This window comes from Engystomops pustulosus, chromosome 1 (genome assembly GCF_040894005.1).
Source record: "Engystomops pustulosus chromosome 1, aEngPut4.maternal, whole genome shotgun sequence".
Classification (NCBI taxonomy): domain Eukaryota; kingdom Metazoa; phylum Chordata; class Amphibia; order Anura; family Leptodactylidae; genus Engystomops; species Engystomops pustulosus.
In genome coordinates, this window is record NC_092411.1 from 134030626 (window position 1) to 134051404 (window position 20779).

The following is a 20779-nucleotide window of genomic DNA, read 5'->3' on the forward strand; positions in this document are numbered from 1 at the left end:
ATGTATCACACCACTTTCGACATGTTCTTAAGTGGTGGAGGTACATAGATGACGTGTTCCTCCTCTGGACCGCCTCTGCTGATGAACTATGTGATTTCCATGCATTTCTTAATACTATCGATCCGGATATTAAATTCACGCTTATTTACTCTACAGAGATGGTACAGTTCCTAGATGTGCAGGTCATACGGACGGATCAGGGCCTGAGCACAGATCTGTACACTAAGCCGACAGACAGGAACACCATTCTGCGATATGAGAGCAGCCATCCTCGGGCCATGATCAATTCTCTGCCCCTGAGTCAATTCCTAAGAGTCAAGAGGATTTCCTCTGATGACAACAAATATCGTAAAAATATTGATACCATGATTTCTAAATTCCGCAACAGGGGATATCCTAAAAAAGTAATTGAAAAGAACTTGAATAGTGCCAATAATAAAAATCGCACTGAACTCCTGTCCTCTAATAAGACACAGGAATCTACCACTAGAGTTCCCTGTGTCACCACATTTAATGACAATAGTGACAAAATTTCTAAGATAATACGAAAACACTGGCGGATTTTGGCCAGTGAACCTTCTGGTGTTCCTGAATTTTGCCATCCCCCTTTATTTTCGTTTAGACGCTCCAAGAATATCAGAGATCGCTTGGTCAAATCTGATGTGGGTCCCCTTGGTAAATCCATCCAAAGGACCATCAGTGGTCCCAAAAAAACAGGTTGTTTCCCATGTCGCTCATGTATAAACTGCTCTTACGCCATTCGGGGCGACACATTTGTGCATAATGACATCACTTACCGTATCAAACATTATCTTGATTGTACTAGCGACTTTGTAGTATACAAATTATCCTGTCCCTGTGATTTACTCTATGTTGGTGAAACCACGCTGGAATTCAGGACTAGGTTCACGCAGCATAGGTACACTATACGAAAACGTAGATTGGATCTGCCTGTCAGCAGACATTTTACAGAAAAGGGACATAAGGAATCTCAACTTAAATTTCAGCTTATTGACCACATCCCTGTTCCTAGAAGAGGAGGAAACAGAGAATTGATGCTGAGAAAGAGGGAATTAGAATGGATTCACCGCCTCCAAACATTACAGCCCTATGGGCTCAATATTGAGTATAATCTGAATGAATTAATTTGATGGCTTTAGATTACTGCCTCATTTGCTTACTCTGTTCTGCCGTCTCTTTGATAATTCAAAGTATTAAGCATATTGTTATTTCTGAGGGAGATCCCCTCTCCAGCTATATTACTATTATTCATATATATTTTTTCATTTCTTTCAGATTCCTCCTTGGTGGGACCGTTTTCCCGAGTCGACACCCATATTTTTTTGTCTGCTACAATCGATTATACCCATCCGTGGCCCGATGGCCTCTCTCCTATTATTCTTCTTCTGACCCTGATCCTTATGCTGTTGGTCTGGGACGATTAGCGGTTGCACGGTGGACTGCTAATTCGCGGCCCCCCTGTGCTCCTCTAGTCCCTAGTGTTCACACGCACCCATAGGGTGAATATTGTGTGACTCTGACTATCAGCCTGGACATAGATCTACTTACCTTTACTGTACCTCTGTATAGTTGGCCATCGCCTAGGCTCCCGACTCCAACATGGCCGCCGCGGCTTAGGATGGCGCAGTGCGCATGCGCCTGCACGCCTCCTGCCGGTATCCGGCCCTAGCCGTGTGATACACGCTCCACTTCCGGTCTACTCCGGACCCTAAACACAAGCGCTTTTGAATGTGGTATGTTATTTTGTAGCAGGTACAAATGGGTTAATTCCTTTTTCATGAATGACTGCCGTTGACGATGGGGCGATCCTGCACCTGGAGGCTCTACTATTATTTTAAAGTCACTATTCACTGTTTGTTTCACACTGATATTGTAACTTGAATTTAATATACTCTCTAGAAAATGTAACACAGTAACTTGATCACTAATATGCTGTATATTTACTTGTATTTCACATATGTATACTGACCAATCGGAATGTGATTAGGTCTATTTATTTCACATGCTGGCCACTGTTTGTATGCTTGAGAAAGGTGAAATGCTCACCGAAACGTCGCACCTTTGAAATAAAGATCACCCTGCTTTGACTGCATACTGGAGTGCTGCTGTTTTCCTGAAACTACTATTGGATCCCTTGCCACGGAGTACACAGATCCTGCACCCAAAACTATACAGGTTGTGCTGCCTTGTTTCTCTTTGTCTAAAGATATTTAAAGATAGGTCACATAAACGTAAAAGAGTATACATGTACAAAGCTTTGCACCTTTGTATGGTATTATGAAAAGTGTGTCTCCAGTTGGGGTGTGAGACATACTTCAAAGGTCAGATTATATTGCGACAAAGGTATAAATTTAACAGTAAATTCCAAGTTAATTTTTTTTTTTTTTTGTCAAAACCCATATGTGTTATGTGAGGAGTGTGGATAGGGCCTTACTTGGTTTGTGGGACAACCCCTTTAATTGGTTATTAGGGCCTCAAGTGGCACTAGTATTGTGTTTCCTAATGTAACATTGGTGCACTGCGATTGAGCCTCAGCCCAATTTCCAGTGAAATGCATGTGAATGGAAACCAGCACCAGGTGTCTTACATTTAAACAATACAAGATGCCAGGTGCTGGTTACAGATCACATGCATTTCACTGGAAATAAATGTGCTTACAATCTATAATGATACAGAATAAGTGATGGTGCCCTCAAAACATTAACTTTCTTCTGCTAGAGCCACTGAAATATAAACTTGAGAAAGTTACTGATCATTGTCAGGTTGGATTGTCCATTTTTGCAGATAATCTTTCAAAATTCATCCAAAAGATCATTCCTCATTCATTTCTCATTTACATTTGAGAATATTTCATTGGTTTATTTCAGGTTTCTGTAATGCTACCTGAAATCGCCATATTAGAGGATTATATAATTGTACAGTTTGATAAAATCATGGAAGGAATATTATCTAAACTTCCAAAATATAATTAACTCAGAGCTACAATACTGAGTGTGGAAATCTGAAATAAGAAACCTCAGGATATTCCTCATTGAGCACTCATTAGACACATCAACAAGCTACAGGTTGGCATTGAAAAAAGTCTGCAATCTGGTAACAGGATACATGAAAGCACTTAACATCTATATTATACAGCACTAACCCTGCTTATGCTTTGGTTTTTGTTATAAAAACATTATTTTAAGTTGTATTCCTATCTGTAAATTGTCAGGACGCTATAGCTAATTTTGCTGACTGGTTGGCAGAGAATATGAGGTCACATTCTGTATCAGGTTGGTCAAAATGACCAAATAAATGAGGTTTCCAGGTGTACAAATATAAAAACTGTACCTTCTCGTTCTTGCTGAAGACAAACATTTAATTCTTGTATCGTGGCTTTATCTACTGAAGTCTGCACTTTAAGCTGATCTATTTCTTCTTCCAAGTTCAATCTGTAAGAGGTTCACATAATGGTCATTAAATCACTGCAAAGTGGCAATAAAATTTTAAGCGCAGAACATGTAGAATATGAAACCGTTATGTTCTTTACTTAGTGTAAGATATATTGCAGATTATTTCACATGATAAAGATTGAAAGGAAAAAATGGATTTTAAGATAGAAAAGGTTACCTATACCATATGATTCAAAAATTTTTGACAAATGGGCTAGTATCCTAAGTAATAAATGTATCCACACCTTTCATTGGCAAGTTTGGCGGTACTGTACATTACTTCTACAGGCAGTCCCCGGGTTCCATACAAGATAGGGTCCATAGGTTTGTTCTTAAGTTGAATTTGTATGTAAGTCGAAACTGCATATTTTATAATTGTAGTTATAGACTTTTTTTTTTGCCCCAGTGACAATTGGAGTTTCAAATTGTTTTGCTGTAATTGGACCAAGGATTAGCAATAAACCTTTACAGCTGATTATTGCAATCTAGAACTATAGTAAAGCATCCAGAGAGCTTCAGAAGAAGGGTCCGTCTGTAACTAGGAGTCGTCTGTAAGTCGGGTGTCCTTAAGTAGGGGACCGCCTGTATTTTATAGGGTCAAAGAATGGAATTGTTTGTTAGTGACATATAAGAAAAAAACATCAATTACATAAATTTTGTATTCCCTGCAACCACTGTGCTTTACAATGAGAAAAAAAAACTTTAGCCAAGATTTGATTTCTAAAATGATTATCTGACATCAGGTGCAATATTGTTTAAAATATTTTATCCTAGATGGGTTCATTATTCATAACAATGCAGTATAGATAGAACTTAATCATCAATATGCTCTTCCAAAAAATGAACCGCAGGGGACCTTGCTGCTGGGGTATATGTGGTAATGGAGTAGAACATAGTGGCATAGTGCTGCCCTCCAACAAAGGTGTCCTTGATTTTGCCCTTCCAGAGATACTAAATGCATCGAGTTTGTGCATTTTACCAAGGCTTTTGTAAGTTTATAAAGGACACTTGCAGTCAACATATTAAGAAAAAAATATATATGAAATAGAGTCTACCAGAGTCTATTTTACCATCAATGTTAAAGCATTAATACATATGTGTGTGGTTTAAGTAGCAGCAGGACTGTGAAAAATGCATTTATTATCCAGAATTTTAGCTGGACTTGGATCACTCTGGGGCTCTCCTCAAAATGCGGTGTTCTTTGATCTCAGCATTCATACTACGTCCCAGATCTTCCCTTCTGTAGTGATATCTAACCATAAGCCTGCTCCAGCTCTTAATCAGAGCAGAGAGGAGGGACTGTACAATAGTAGATGGAAGAGATCTCACACGAGTGCACCCCAGTGCTCCAAGTCTGGAAAAAATCCTGAAATACATAAGGATTTATTTTACAGTACAACTTCTACCAAGACCACACACAAAGGCATAATGATACAGCTCTGCAGAGATACACTTTAACCTTTGAAACAGGTAATCGATCCACAGCCCACCAGTTGGTGGTCCACACGTACGTAATGTTTGAGGCCTGCTCCGGCAGAAGAAAAGACCATGTGATTCACAATCATGGAGAGAAAATGAGCCAAAATGCTCAGAATTTTGCTTCTTCGGCATTCACTCACACACATGGCGGTAGGACTACTGTTAAAATTAACCCCAATGTATGCTTTGTGAAAGTCATTAAAAGTGAGAAGAAATACTTTTTCTTATTGAAAGCAGTAGAACTCCTGTTGCGTTTTTTGGAAGAAGACTGCCATGTTTTTCCAATATTTTCTACAACCCCTTTAAGTAAATATTAGTGGCTGAACAAAACTGCTGAATTTATTGGTGCCATTAAAGGAGCAGGAAATAGATAACAGGGAAGATTTAAAGAAGATTTGTCACCAGAATGTTACCACCCTGACTAACAATGCCTGCTGATAAAGAGTTACAAGTACTCCCACATCACCTACAATTAGCTGCCAGTGAGGCACTGTACCTTAATTACAGCCATTTTTGTGATATGCAAATTAGGTTCCATGTCTGATGGCTCGGACTCTACTCTGTCCCAGGCTGCCATTCTGCGTCTCTTCAAACCACTGCCACTGTCTACTAACATTCAACTACAGACATATAAAGCTCTAATTTCCTTCATTTAGGATCCATACACTAGAAAACCGTACACCATGTATGTGATCACATGAAATCACAGCACACTGCATGGAGGATGAGAAGGAGTAGAAGATCCCATACTTATGTGAGGTACAGTTTGCTAACATTAGAAGGTTAAAAGGACCTGAGATGATGTCACTCTGGTCACATAACATGAACTGCTGAATAGTAAGGAGGAATAAGGCATGGGGAGGAGTGGATGGGAGGAGTCAGCCAAGCAGGACACACCCGCTCTGTTGCTAGAAATTTAAGATAAAGATGATTGATATGGATATAAGGAAAACATGAGGTGTACTTTGACTAAAAAGTTGTGACCACTTCCTAACTCTTTTCTGTACCCCTGGGAGATTGGAGTGAATCTAAAATGAAGTGGGAGTCATTTATCACAGTTTTTTGTGCATGTCATTGTTTTGGCGCAGTTGTGAGACAAATGCTGTTTTGCGACTTTCCACTGTTCCAAATGAACATAAGACAGTGCATAGTCATTTTGACACAGACCCTGCCTGCACCAAATCCATTATTTGCATATAGACTAATGACCGACTTTCCAGCTTTCCATTTAGGCGCAAATTGAAGGCATTCCCTACCCAAGTCTATATGCTGTAACTCTTGATAGCTTTTTGCAACTTTATATGTGACTATGTCACAAACAACCTACATAGCATAAGATACTACATGAAAATGCAAGAATAGAGTGCTTGACATGTACAGATAAAGGAAAAGATCAAGGTGCCTACATCTATGAGTAAGTGTCCCTGGTTTATCATGTGTTAGATTTTAAGGGTAGATTTCCTTTAAGTGTCAAATTGGTACAAATATGAAGACACAAAACTGCAATAATACATACCCCTTCTGCTTAGGTTTATGGATTTTCATTAAAGTATAATAAAAAAGCTTACTGTTATCAATGGTTGTGCATGTATTCTTCTATAAAGTTTAGGAATACTGTTTTTAGGACTTATTCTTTTTATGTTTGGGCAGAGCTAAAGCAGGTTTGATACAGAGAAGCAGATACCTAGGATCACAACTGATGCTATGTTGCCTTAAAACTGTGATCTCACCTTGATACAATTGGCTCTTTCTAAAGAAATCGTTTTCAGTGGGCAGCTTCTAAGCTGTAAATAAGGCCAGGTAACGCCACTAAGTAAAAGAAAAACTAAATAATATCTGCATATACATATACACATGAATATAATTTATCCTGAAAGACACATGCATAAAGATTTTTCATTCCTTTCAACTTCATCTTCATGAAACCCTAAAGTGACTGACGTTAACAGTATGGTTTCAAGAATTATGCAAAGTCAAAATATTCACCATGGACTTGAGCAACAGAGATTTATGACTTCTAATACCTATTAGCAGTCTAGATGAATTGGAAATGAGCATATAAAAATGTATTACACTTCATTAAATCTAAAGTCTGAAATCATGTCTGTGGTGGTCACACTCGGCAGGGCACCGTTTTTCAAGTTGAGCAATGATTTTTCTTATTGATAGTGGATTAATGTGTATTTTGATTCTAAGCTGAAATATATCTTGTTGCGGAAAGAGAAGACAAAACCTAAGCCTTGTAAGACTGTACACGTAAGCTGTACATGATCAATATAAAAAAGGTAATATACAAATAAAGCCATGCCAGGACTGAAATATTGGACTTATTCCATGTAAAACATCTATTTATGTAACTTAAGTTTCCTCACAGATGTCTGAGATGCTACAAAATTCAGATAACCAGTGAATGTTGCATAAAAGAAAAAATAGAAAAATGTGTGAATGTATGAATAGGCTTTCTTATTGTTATAAAAATAATGTAATTATACACTCAAATCAGCACTTTTGTACATACTGTACAGTTACAATGGGTGGTCATGTGGGCGCAGAAGCTCGACATTATCACTGCAGTAGCCTCACAGTAAATATGGATTGTGTCTATTTAACCCTTTCTTTGCTGTGATCAATGTCCAAAAGCAGCATTTTAATGGCAAGGTAAGAAGGGGTTTCCTTCTCACTTCTTCTGCATTCCTATGTTCTGCAACCATTGTGTATGAATACAAACTGATAAGATTTTCAGAATCCCATCACATTTATATACAGTAAATGTAACTAGGGGTCCTTTCAGCATATTTGTGGAATCAAATCTTCACCAGGGTCTCTCAGTGGCACTGGGATTGCTGGGTACCATGGCAGCAAGGGCTCGTAAAGAGACCACAAGTTTGTCATGAATTAATGCCTATTATCATGTGCCAAACAGAGATCCTAATAGTCTGCTTTTCAGCTACCACTCACAGTTTCCAATTCAGTGCTGTACTCAGTATAAGGCTGCATTCACACGAACACAGCCGAACATGTGCTCGCCCACCCGTATCCAGGAAAAGCACATGTTGGCTTGCAGGGGGGAAGGATGGTTGAGCCCTGCTCACCTTTCCATAGCAAATAGAAGAGATATTTAGAGAGATAACAGAAACATATTATAAAATTTTGTTCATAATCCAATCACATTCATATACAGTAAATGCTGTAACAACTGAGTAAATGCTGTAACAACTGAAGGGTTCCTAACAGGATATTTGTGACATCAAATCTTTTACAGGACCTCTCAGTGACAGTTATTTAAAAAAGAAAAGAGAGAGAAAAAGGTAAAAGAGCAGTGCGCGACCGTGCTAAAGGTCCTAGCGATCAGCTTAAGACAAGAAGGTACAATATAAGATCAAATGGAAACTCATCAGGCTTTGTAGTCTCAATGGAATACCACACCACTTTCTTTATTTTAGCTGTCCCGGTTGTACTGACCTTGAAACCCTTTTCATTAGTAAAAATATAACGTTAAAATTACATAATTAACCCTCTAGTAACCCATTCTAATAAACAATGTTAACCCTTGAAAGGTTAATCACTAGTTACCAATCATAATTTGTATCTTAATAATATAAGCTTATGCATACAACCAATTCACTGGTGTAGAAACAAATGTTGCAATATCAGAGCTGACAGCATAGAATGTAAGAATTAAAAATGTATGTTTTGAAGCATCCACAGCATATACAAGTAATTAAAAAATAAAATAATACTAAATGCCTTAATTCCAAATACTATATAATCTGTATAAATGTGCTGTGAGAGTTTCAGATTAAAATTTTGAGGGGAGATTTATCATACGCCGGTGCCCCTTAGGCCTTAAGGGGTTCGTCGTTAAGGGGTTAAAAGGTGTGACTTTGGAATGTAAGTAATGAATAACGGAAATGCAAAAACCGAAATTGATGCAGTCATTGAAGGGCCACTTTTCCAATTTTTCTACACCACATCTTCCAAAAGTCATAATTTTCTGTCTATAAAGATGTATGAGAGCATTTCATCTGTATAAATGGTACATCGAGGAGGCGACATTTAAAGTAAATCTATTGGCAAAATCATCTATGATGAATCAGGGGCACTATCACAGCATATTACAAATGCAACTGCACTGTACTCTATAAACTGCAAAATAAATAAATAAAAAATAGGCATCAGAATAAGGCTACTTTCACATTGATGTATGCTTAGCCCGGAGGAGCTTTTGGCAGCGTGCTTAAAATTTTGCGACGCTGCACATGTGTGGTCACCATACCGCCCGGCGCCATAGGCGTCTATGGGGACGTATATTTAGCCGCAAATTTGAGCCTGTGTGAAATGGGCTTAAGGGGAGTAAAATTGGAAAAGGGTCTAGTCCTTCTTCAAATTATGAGAATTTAAATATTTTTTTTTTCACACTGGCCAAAGTGCTATCAATACATTACTGAGAAATAACAAAAAGGATTAAGGGATGGAAAGGGGACTGCTTTAACCTTAACAAGCTGTTTGAATCGTATTCACTTATAACCATATTACATGCACAACACATCCCCCATTTATTATTGAACTGTAAAAACTGCAATGCCAAAGCAAAGCAAAAAAAAATTGCAGTAACAATAATAAATGTTATACTGCTCCAAAGTATAAATTATAAAAGGTGTTAAACAAGTAAACTAACAGCTAGAGAGAAAAAGGTTTCCCAATGATGCCCCTCGAAACAATAAAACGTAATTCTCTTTTTCCAGGATGTGTCTAAAACTGTCCGATTTAAGGCGGATCAAAGCAGTGAGTGTCATGTTTTCATAAGCATGAGTTTTCATCCCAAACTTTTCCTCTGTCTGTAGCTAAGATATCTGTGTGATGGGGATAAGCACTAAGCCCAAAGGACAGGCGGTGCGCAGCAAGAAAGAAAGCAAACTCCCTTGTGCCTTTTGCAGGTCACTACCAAGGACCATGTTAGCAGATCCACACCAGACCCTTAACAGGCAGCTCTGCTGGTAGCAGTAATTAGCTTGGACAGATCTGGCTCGGAGAGTAGCAGCGAGGCAACATCATAATGAGCTCAGCTGGGATTAGCAGGACAGGGCAGGGAACCAAGAGAGCTGAGGCATTCTGCATTGCGTATGTATCAGGGAGATCAAACGAGCATGGCTGCCTAGGTTATCCCCTCACCACCTCGTTCCCGAAATGAAGCAAGGCAGTGTGGAAAATACTGACTAATGAAGAGCGACACCTCCAACAGATGAGAGCCACATTAATTAACACAATCCCTGAATACTTCAGTATTATTCCGGCTACTGATTTGCCACATGTGTCACTGTATGGAGAAAAAAACAAGGTTTAAAGGAAGACTTTATTATTGCCTAGCAGATATGTCCATCGCTGACAATTCAGGAAGTCAACTAAAAATGTGACTTTTTTTATATACTCCAACTACAGAAAACCTGTTGCATCAACTAGTCTCTGTACATGGAGGCAGCTGAATGAAATCTAGATGAATTAATAGCCTTGTGATAAAATATTGTTTCTTATTGTCGGCTAACTTCTGGAAAATATAAGCTCAGTATAATGATAGATGTAATGATATATTATTTCATACTTGATACGAAGCTGGCCCTGTATGATGAGCATGTTGCATAAGCTGAATCCCTGCAATCTTAGACAGCACTTTGATCTATTAGATGCTATAGAAGGGCACCCCTATGTGGTCATTTTACATGTAACAACACATATTTTGAATTCTGGCCGTTTATCATGTTAAGATATTGACCCAGATATATTGATGTGCTTGCGCTAGTTCTCTGTCTAACTGCGCTCTAAAAAGAACATCTTGGGAGCTTGCACATGTATTTATTATGTGTTTGTGTCACTTTTATGTCATGGGGAAAGAGAGAGAGGGGGAAGGGTCTGTACTCTCAGTTATGGAGGACCCTAGGAAATCACCTACTGAGTATAAACAAAATACAACTAGTGATTAAGTATATAAACTTGCTTTATTATTGCCAATTATTCACAAAAAGAGGTCTTATAAAGTATCTTGTAGATGCGATTGTCGCCACTGCACTGGTGGTCAGTCTGTGAATAGAAGAGGAAAGATGACTCAACATGTGCAGATCTATTTAGAGGTGGCCTCCGGTATGGTATAAAATATATGGCGAGGGCTCACCTTTTGTTTGGTTGTACGTGTTTGTCAAAGATCATCAATCCAAAGTGAAACTGTGAAACTCCTTGAGGGGCGGTAAAGGTTATTTCACCTTGACCTAGGTGATTGTCGAAGAAGTCGATTTTAGGTTTTGGATGAGGGTCCTCAAAGGGTACACAGAGTGCAGAAAAAGGAGGAGAATGGGTGAGTGATAGGTGTTAGTCCATATGGGCTTAGGTTACGTCTGACCAGGTAAGTCAGGATAAAGTCCCTACACAAGCCCTATTTTAGGACTGGATCTATCACACCCTAAATGCCTAGCCTCGGAACTCTGGTCCTATGTGACCAGAGTACCGACTGGAACCTGGCCCTGCGATAACTGGCCCTATTGTAGACCTATTCAGCAGGTATCGTCAGGTGTATTAAAAAGTCCTTTGACAACTATGCTGTCACAGATAAGTGAGAGAATTGTGTCATATATTGTGTGTCCCAATTAGGGTATAGAACCCGAGTCCCGACAAGGCTTGTTTCGCCCTATTGGGCTCATCAGGGGAACGCTGGGTTCTTCAAAAATGGTCCTATTAACAGACATTGCATAGGTACCAAGTTAGCCTCAACGGAGTCGAGGTGACAACAAAGTTTACAGCGTTATATGTAAACAGATGCACTTAAGTTCAGTCTTACCTTGGCACCGTAGGGGATAGCCAGGGAGTAGAAGAGGAAGCCAGGCCGTGTGTCGCTGTGTGCAGTAGCTGTGCGACTCCTAGTAACAGCCGTACTAACCAGTGGGTAGTCCTGACTGGGATTAGTGCAGGGGATTTAAAAAGGCGCGCCATGGCATAGGAGCCGCCTACTTCCGCCCCGGTCCCCCCACCCACCAAACGCCGACGTTGCTATGACGCTGGAGGAGCAGGAAGATCGGGCGCACGGAGGTGTGCGCCAAAAAAATTTCTGGCGCAGAATCGACCGAAAGGTACGACTCACTCATACGAACCCGCGGCAAAAAGAGTGTCATGGCTGCGCTTTGTCCGGCACTGTGCACCTAAAGGGGCGTGGTTGCGCTTAGGCTGCATTCACACTGACGTGTGCCCGCCGTACCATAGCATGGCGGGCACACAGCGGTGCCCGAGAGAAATGCAAAGCAAACGCCACCCCTCTCCATAGAAATACACAGCGCAAGGTGCCGTATTCCGCCCAAAGATAGGACATGTCCTATCTTTCTTGGGGCTACGGAGAGGTACAGTGCCGCACTTGTGCTGCACTGTACCGCTTCCGTATGGCACTGTGCGCCCTTTGTGGTGTGTGTGGGACATATATATATACACCGTATATACGTCCCCCATACGTGTGTGTGAATGTAGCCTTAGTTGGGGTTTGCAACACATTTATTACTGCAAATCGACACAATTGTGTCACACGCTGTATAATGTAAGTGCAAAAAAAAGAAAAAAGTGCACACTTCCCATAGCAGTGCAGACCATACCAGATATACCAGGAGTGTCAGTAGTTGGATCCATTGGGGATGGTGGCCAACACCTTTAATTGCTCAAACTTTAGAGAAAGTGGGGGCAATTTATCATACATTGGCGCTTTGTGCGCACCATGCCAGCCCACTCCGCCAATGATCATGCACCCACGCACGCCAGTTTGGCATGGGGGGGGAATAATTGCAATAACTGTCGGTTCACAAGTATTATATAGATTATTTTGGATTGTACGCCAAAACTCTGGCACAGAAATCCTGAAAAATACCCATCAGTGTATTTAAAACAAAAAGAATCAGTTGTTTAACAACTGTAGACTGACTACATAACCAAAACTACAAACTCCAAAGCAGGGAAGACAAACAGGAACAGCAACACAAAAATAGGCAGAATAATACAGTACTTGAAAATTTATGGAAAGACACAAAGCACCTACTTTTCAACTAGCAGCTTTTTATTTTCCCTTTTAAAGTGGGCTAGTTCATTCCAAACTGCATCTGAGTCTTCTTGTCTAAGTTGAGAGGGATCTGCACGGGTAGGCCGATTCTTGTGAGACTTCTTCCTATAGAGTTTGCAAAATAAAAATTCAACAGCAATGTTATCAAATTTCTATATGAGGGAAATATGACTGAAAAAATTACTAATCATCTTGCCACATCTATGTATTTGTAAGAAGGGTTATAGTAGTCCACTTGCTGATGATCTACAACGCATTTGTATTTGTATGAGAGCAAAACACTGAACAGGTCGAAAAATTGTTTAAAGGGGGTTGGCCAATAATACCAAACATTAACAGGTTAAGTATAAGACCCTAAAAGGGTTTACTATAGTTTTTTCCATTTGTCGTTGTTGCCGGGAGTCAGAGGTCACATGACCCTGGACAGCAGGACTGGGAACCTTCTAGCCTTACTGTATGCAATGTCCTCCATCATAACTACTCCCATGTCACTGGTGTTTTTTATGTAAAAAAGAAAATAAAGCAATTTGGTAAAAAATGGACAAAAGACTGAACAACTAAACCAACAGTGTCAACGTCATTGATTGGCCATGATGGCCAACAGCATGAAGGTGCAGCTGGAGGAATGTAGGAACATTTTATATTTTCCCTCCCCTAGGAGTTTCATGTGGAACTGGATAACCCCTTTAAGATAGAGTTTCATATTGCTTAACAGTTGCAGTAAAATCCCAATCCAAGCACAGTATTTGTCCTGTGCCATGTTGTCCTAAATTTGCTAGCATAAAAGAAAAAAAATGGACACACCATAGTTTAGTTCTACTTAAAAACTGTCAATAGCTTTAATAATCTTACATTAAACCTTTGCAATAGTTGTATTTGCATTTATACTCACTTCACTCGGCTCAAATTAATCAAAAGTACTGTATGAAAGCTAATAGCTTTTTAGGAACATAATTCATCAGATAAAGGGAACCTATCATAATGGAGGTCATTTCTACCTGAAAACAGTTTCCAATAGCCTATGGCATGTTAATTTCAAAAATGCCTTTGTAAGCAAAATGAATAAATACAGTGAAGCATGCGTTGAGTCTCAAGAGGTGGCGGGGAGTACAAAAAGCATGGGTCATCTTCCCTCTCTCCTTCCCTCCTCCTTAGGCTGAATTCAGGCGGCCGTTGGGGCTGACGTGTGCCCGCCGTGTCGTAAATTCAGCCGTACGTCTGAATTTAGCCTTACCGAAGGGAGCCAGATAATGTAAAACAGTTGATTAAAAAGCACAAGATTTATTCATATTGCTGACCAAGGCATTTTTGAAACGAGCATGCCAAAGGCTATTGGAAATGGTCTTATCTTCAGATAAATACTGTATATACTCGAGTATAAGCCGACACCCCTAATTTTACCACCAAAAACTGGGATAAACTACTGACTCGAGTATAAGCCGCGGGTGGGAATACAGCAAGCCCCTAGTAGTATACAGCAGCCCCTAGTAGTATACAGCAGCCCCTAGTAGTATACAGCAGCCCCTAGTAGTGTAGAGCAGCCCCTAGTAGTATAGAGCAGCCCCTAGTAGTATAGAGCAGCCCCTAGTAGTATAGAGCAGCCCCTAGTAGTATAGAGCAGCCCCTAGTAGTATAGAGCAGCCCCTAGTAGTATAGAGCAGCCCCTAGTAGTATAGAGCAGCCCCTAGTAGTATAGAGCAGCCCCTAGTAGTATAGAGCAGCCCCTAGTAGTATAGAGCAGCCCCTAGTAGTATAGAGCAGCCCCTAGTAGTATAGAGCAGCCCCTAGTAGTATACAGCAGCCCCTAGTAGTATACAGCAGCCCCTAGTAGTGTAGAGCAGCCCCTAGTAGTATAGAGCAGCCCCTAGTAGTATAGAGCAGCCCCTAGTAGTATAGAGCAGCCCCTAGTAGTATAGAGCAGCCCCTAGTAGTATAGAGCAGCCCCTAGTAGTATAGAGCAGCCCCTAGTAGTATAGAGCAGCCCCTAGTAGTATAGAGCAGCCCCTAGTAGTATAGAGCAGCCCCTAGTAGTATAGAGCAGCCCCTAGTAGTATAGAGCAGCCCCTAGTAGTATACAGCAGCCCCTAGTAGTATACAGCAGCCCCTAGTAGTATACAGCAGCCCCTAGTAGTATACAGCAGCCCCTAGTAGTATACAGCAGCCCCTAGTAGTATACAGCAGCCCCTAGTAGTACAGAGCAGCCCCTAGTAGTACACAGCAGCCCCTAGTAGTACAGAGCAGCCCCTAGTAGTACACAGCAGCCCCTAGTAGTACACAGCAGCCCCTAGTAGTACACAGCAGCCCCTAGTAGTACACAGCAGCCCCTAGTAGTACACAGCAGCCCCTAGTAGTACACAGCAGCCCCTAGTAGTACACAGCAGCCCCTAGTAGTACACAGCAGCCCCTAGTAGTACACAGCAGCCCCTAGTAGTACACAGCAGCCCCTAGTAAAAAAAAAAAAAAAAATAAACTTAACTACTCACCCTCCGATGTCAGCACGGCTCCCCGATGTCCCAGATCTCAGCGCATCCCGTCTTCTTTCTTCTCCGCGGCTCCTCTTCTTTCTTCCAGCATGGACGCGGCCATGTTTTCTTCTAGCATGCGCATACTATGACGCGGCCGCTGCTGACGTCATAGTATGCGCAGCCACGAAGAAAACATGGCCGCGTCCATGCCGGAAGAAAGAAGAAGAGGCGCGGAGAAGAAAGAAGACGGAACACGCTGACATCGTAAACCGCGCCGACATCGGGGAGCCGCGCTGACATCGGAGGGTGAGTATTTAAGTTTAATTTTGTAATAGACTCGTGTATAAGCCTAGGGGACATTTTTCAGCACATTTTTTGGCTTATACACGAGTATATACGGTAATAACCTTCCTGATGACAGGTTCCCTTTCATTTTCAAGATAAAAAAACACAGCAACTCACCTGGCTCCTTCATTCTCAGCCTGTTCCATATGTTCTTTAAGTGTCCTGTAAGCAGTCTGCAGTGTCAACAACCTCTGCTTACGATGCTCATGTGCTTTTCGAAGCTCTACATTTTCCTGAGCCTTGGGTAACAGAATGATAGACTGTATAAAACACTATATAAATACTTTATATTGTAATATAAGCAGAAATAAAAGGAGGTAAACCGTAAATAGAGTATTATCTATTAATTCCCTCTTGGCAATGTCAATAATATTTTAAGTTACAAGCGCTTTGATTAATTCCATCTAATAATGTAACAGTGATGAAAAGATGGTCTCCAATGTTGGCCTCCAATACTGTCCATATTCAGACAGTACTAAAAACAATAAAAAAAGCAGGTATGGGCTTTAGGCTGAAGTCTGGTTTATAACGCCAATCACAGCAGAGAGGATGTTCTGAGGTAACGAGAATTTGACTTCAGCGCTGAACTTTCTGCTTCCCTGACTTTATACAACCAGTTTACATCTAACTTCCAAGTTGATTTTCTGGGTGATGCCACCACACTGGACCATGAAAGAAACATCATCTGCGGTGGATGTGGACCAGTGCAGGGCGTTACAATACAAGCCTGAATGGTTGCTGTTAAAAATCATGATTCTATCTTTTCACATGCTGCTTGGGCATATGATAAATGTTCCCCAGTGAGTATTTAAGTCAAGCAAAGGTGTACATGTAAGAACCATAACACACAAAAAAATAAACTAAACTGGAATTTATAGATAAGCCAGCTAAGACTTGAACTCTTCGTTAAAAATGTATCTACAGAAACACAAAGGTGTAACACACACACATTTCACGGTGTCTACATTACAGTCAAAGTCAATTAGTGACAAGAAACTTGTGAGATGAACAGAAACAATTTTTATGGTTTCAATAAAGTTTATTGAAACAGAATAAGTAACTCATAATGCAAAAAATCAGGGTACCCACAGAGCGGGTAACATGTTTGGGTTGCAGCCCCATAAGCTGAAAGAGATAATGCTCTTGTGTAGGAAGGAGAAAAGATGGAGGGAAGGAGGGGAAGGGGTTACTCACCACTCTGTAAAAAATCAAAAAGTTAAGGAGTGTAGCTCCCTGGGCAAGAATCTGTTAGCTACCTTGGAGACAGGAAGAAAATGAAGGCAACCCTCTATAATGGATCCGTTAGGATCCTGTGGAATAATAGACATCACCTAGATTATTATCCAGGGCTCAAAGTTCTGCCGTATGACAAATACAGTTCACCTTTTCTACCCACATCAGTCTGAAAAGAGGAGTTGACGACTTTGGTCTAGCAACATAGAAAGTAATGCAACAGATAGGGAAAGATCCCCAGAGGCCCCACACTACTGTACAAGTCGCCGATGGCAGACCAGAGAGAGGCAAGTTTTCTACACTCCTACCATGAGTGTAACATGGAACCTGGGGCTGCATGGCACCTCCAACATTCCAGTGACAGCGAGGCAAATATGCAGTGAAGCCCAACAGGAGCCCTATACCATTGGGTGACGATTTACAATTCTTTTCTTGGATTTTACCATTTACAGATAACTCAAAATGTGAGACTTATCTCAGGCTTATTTACAGAATGCCCCATCTCTCTGACTATGACCAGATCTCTAATCTTATGCAGACACCTGTTGTCACAGAGAAGGGGACAGTTCCTCTAGACCAAGGGAAGCCCTAGATAATCCAGCAGTAGAGTAAGTGGGCCAGGTATAGTAACAATTTTAGTACTACGGTATTTTCTGGACTATAAGACGCACTTTTTAGTAAGAAAAAATCTTGCTAAAAAGTCCCTGCGTCTTATAGACCGGATCCACCACTGCCAGACCCTCCTGACCCTGTAATGGAGATCGGGTGACGCCCTGATATAGATCTGCACCCGATCTCCCAGAGAGGAGCCTCCGTGCTCTCTCTCCGTGACTGATCAAATGCTTCTTACATCACCACAGGTCTCATACTGCCATGCTGCGCTGGGACAGGGTGAGAAGAAGAGGAATGGGGAAAGTATGTGTATGTGTGTGTGTGTGTGTATAGCAGAGCTGAGTGTGTATGTGTGTGTATAGCAGAACTGAGTGTGTATGTGTGTGTGTATAGCAGTGCTGAGTGTGTATGTGGATGGATGATGCAGAGCCGAGTGTGTATGTGGATGGATGATGCAGAGCCGAGTGTGTATGTGGATGGATGATGCAGAGCCAAGTGTGTATGTGGATGGATGATGCAGAGCCGAGTGTGTATGTGGATGGATGATGCAGAGCCGAGTGTGTATGTGGATGGATGATGCAGAGCTGAGTGTGTATGTGGATGGATGATGCAGAGTTGAATGTGTATGTGGATGGATGATGCAGAGTTGAATGTGTATGTGGATGGATGATGCAGAGTTGAATGTGTATGTGGATGGATGATGCATAGCTGAGTGTGTATGTGGATGGATGAAGCAGAGCTGAGTGTGTATGTGGATGGATGATGCAGAGCTGAGTGTGTATGTGGATGGATGATGCAGAGCTGAGTGTGTATGTGGATGGATGATGCAGAGTTGAATGTGTATGTGGATGGATGATGCATAGCTGAGTGTGTATGTGGATGGATGAAGCAGAGCTGAGTGTGTATGTGGATGGATGATGCAGAGCTGAGTGTGTATGTGGATGGATGATGCAGAGCTGAGTGTGTATGGTGATGGATGATGCAGAGCCGAGTGTGTAAATGTATGTCTGTGTGACCAACAGGGATATTTTAATTGGTGTAAAATATATTTTTCCTTTTTTTGGAAGCCTAAATCTGGGGTGCGTCCTATAGTAAGAAGCGCCTTATAGTCCGAACATACAGTAGTCACAAGCCGAACCCATGCCCTCAAGATACCGGTCATGGTTGGGAAATTTTCCAGTAACCTCATGTCTCTCCCAGGGGGCAGCCAGAAGAAACCAGACATCTCAACTGAGGTTTGGAGATAGTATTCTATATCGACCCAAAGTTTCTCCTGTAGAATAACATCTAAAATTAGTTTAAAAATTGTTGACCTATGCTAGGGAAGTCGGGTGCCTAGTCAAAATACTATGCTTTCAGCGAGGACAAGACAAATTTAAATAAAAACTTTGTGACCAATCTATGCAGGTGTAGCAGGAAAGATAAGGGTAAGTCAAATGAAACAGTTTGGAAAACATGCAGAATATTGGACAATGAGTCCATCTTAAGTTTGTTCATCCTGCCAAACCATGATAGAGAAAGGGAGCTCCAGGTGATATTCTATGGATTATAGCAAAGGCAAGTTAAGGTCATGCAATTGATTGAGATAAACAAGAACCTGAATTTCTAGATATTTAATAAAAGAAGGGAAAAGAGGAATCTAGAGATTCAACTGTCGACGAGGGAGACGAAGGATCTCAGTCTTTTGGATATTGACTTTGAAGTTGCTGACACTACTATAAGAGTTAAATGGGTATTTACATTTTAGCAAATAAATGTTACTGTTTGTATAAAGAAAAGTTATACAATTTTCCAATATACCTTCCGTATCCATTCCTCACAGTTTTCAAGATCTCTGCTTGCTGTCCTGCTAAATAAAGCTGCAGTGTTTGTTTCCTGTGGATAGAAATCTGACCATGGTCACACAGTTGCACGGCTCGTTATGTCATTCAGCTCTGATTACTCTCTATAATACTAACAAGCCATGCACCTGTGTGACCAAGGTAAGATTCCTGTCCACTGGTAGGAAACATAGAAGCATCCTATAGAATGACAGCAAACTGAGATCTAGAAAACAGTTAATAATTGATACTGAAAGTATACTGGAAAATGTATAACTTTATAGTATGCAAAAAATAACATTAATTTGCTGAAATAGGAATACCCCTTTAAATTCCTGAATAACATTATAGGGGGCTAGTCAGGGGTCAGAGATATACAAAAGTAGATCGTCCACAAACAAGGACAACTTGTAGGAGGCCCTGAATCAAAGGTGACCCTACAAGGTGCAAGATGTATTTAAAAAAAAAAAATAGAGTTGAAAGGGGGCATCCCTGATGCATGTTGCTCCTAGAAGCGAAAGGGAGAGGAAAGAAAGCCATTCAATTGAACACTAGCTGACGGACTCCAGAAGTGAGATCTGATACTCTCCGTCATGTACCAACCGAGGCCCAACCTTGTAAGCACAGCATCCAAGAAACCCCAGTGGGATTTCGGCATCCACAGTCAGGACGTCCTGGAATGCCCTCAAGGTGGGATAGTATGTCAGTGATGTAAGCTGCATGCTCTTGGAAATTTGAGGATGTCCAGCTGATCTAACATTTTCTCTTGGGATGCCTCTATTTCTGCTATCCTGTGACCAATAGAATATATCTCTTTCTTTAAACCGGCAACTTCCCTTTTGAATGATTCCTCCAGTCTCATAAGCATAGGCTTGATGTGAACTTTCCAATCCCACTCATAATCTTGCAAATTGATCTGCAGGATAAGGGGAGCTAGACATGCAGCCCCTTTCAGGAGTGGCCAGGATAAGAGGAAGAGCCCTATGGGTAAATGATGGGCACGCTGCTGGAGCAGAGCCAGAGATCCCCTCTCCTGAGGTTAGAAACGGGAATACCTTTCCTGTGGGCTCTGGTAAGGTCTGTGATGCAGCATGCGGAGTACGAGCAGGAGACATGTGCTACAGTGGCATGGGAAGCGTGGGAGCCGAAGCTGATGAAGGAGAGGACGCCACCCTCCTGAAAGCTAAGCCAAGAGCATTGGATCCCCCCAAAGTGATCTAAGGAGCGTAGATAGCAAGTTATGCCAACAGATGTGACTTAGCAGGGACCTTCTTGCTCTTCCTCCAATGG

General features: G+C 41.2%; 1 protein-coding gene across 1 annotated transcript in view; it reads right to left on the reverse strand.

Moving 5' to 3' along the window:
• CNTLN (centlein) overlaps nucleotides 1-20779 on the reverse strand; it is a 216933-nt gene that overhangs the window by 94717 nt on the left and 101437 nt on the right. Inside the window, exons 12-14 of the mRNA XM_072154092.1 lie at nucleotides 15942-16063; nucleotides 12994-13119; nucleotides 3352-3452 (exon numbers count right to left, since the gene is read on the reverse strand). Of these exons, the coding sequence (XP_072010193.1) occupies nucleotides 3352-3452; nucleotides 12994-13119; nucleotides 15942-16063 (349 nt within the window). The remainder of the gene's footprint in view (nucleotides 1-3351; nucleotides 3453-12993; nucleotides 13120-15941; nucleotides 16064-20779) is intronic.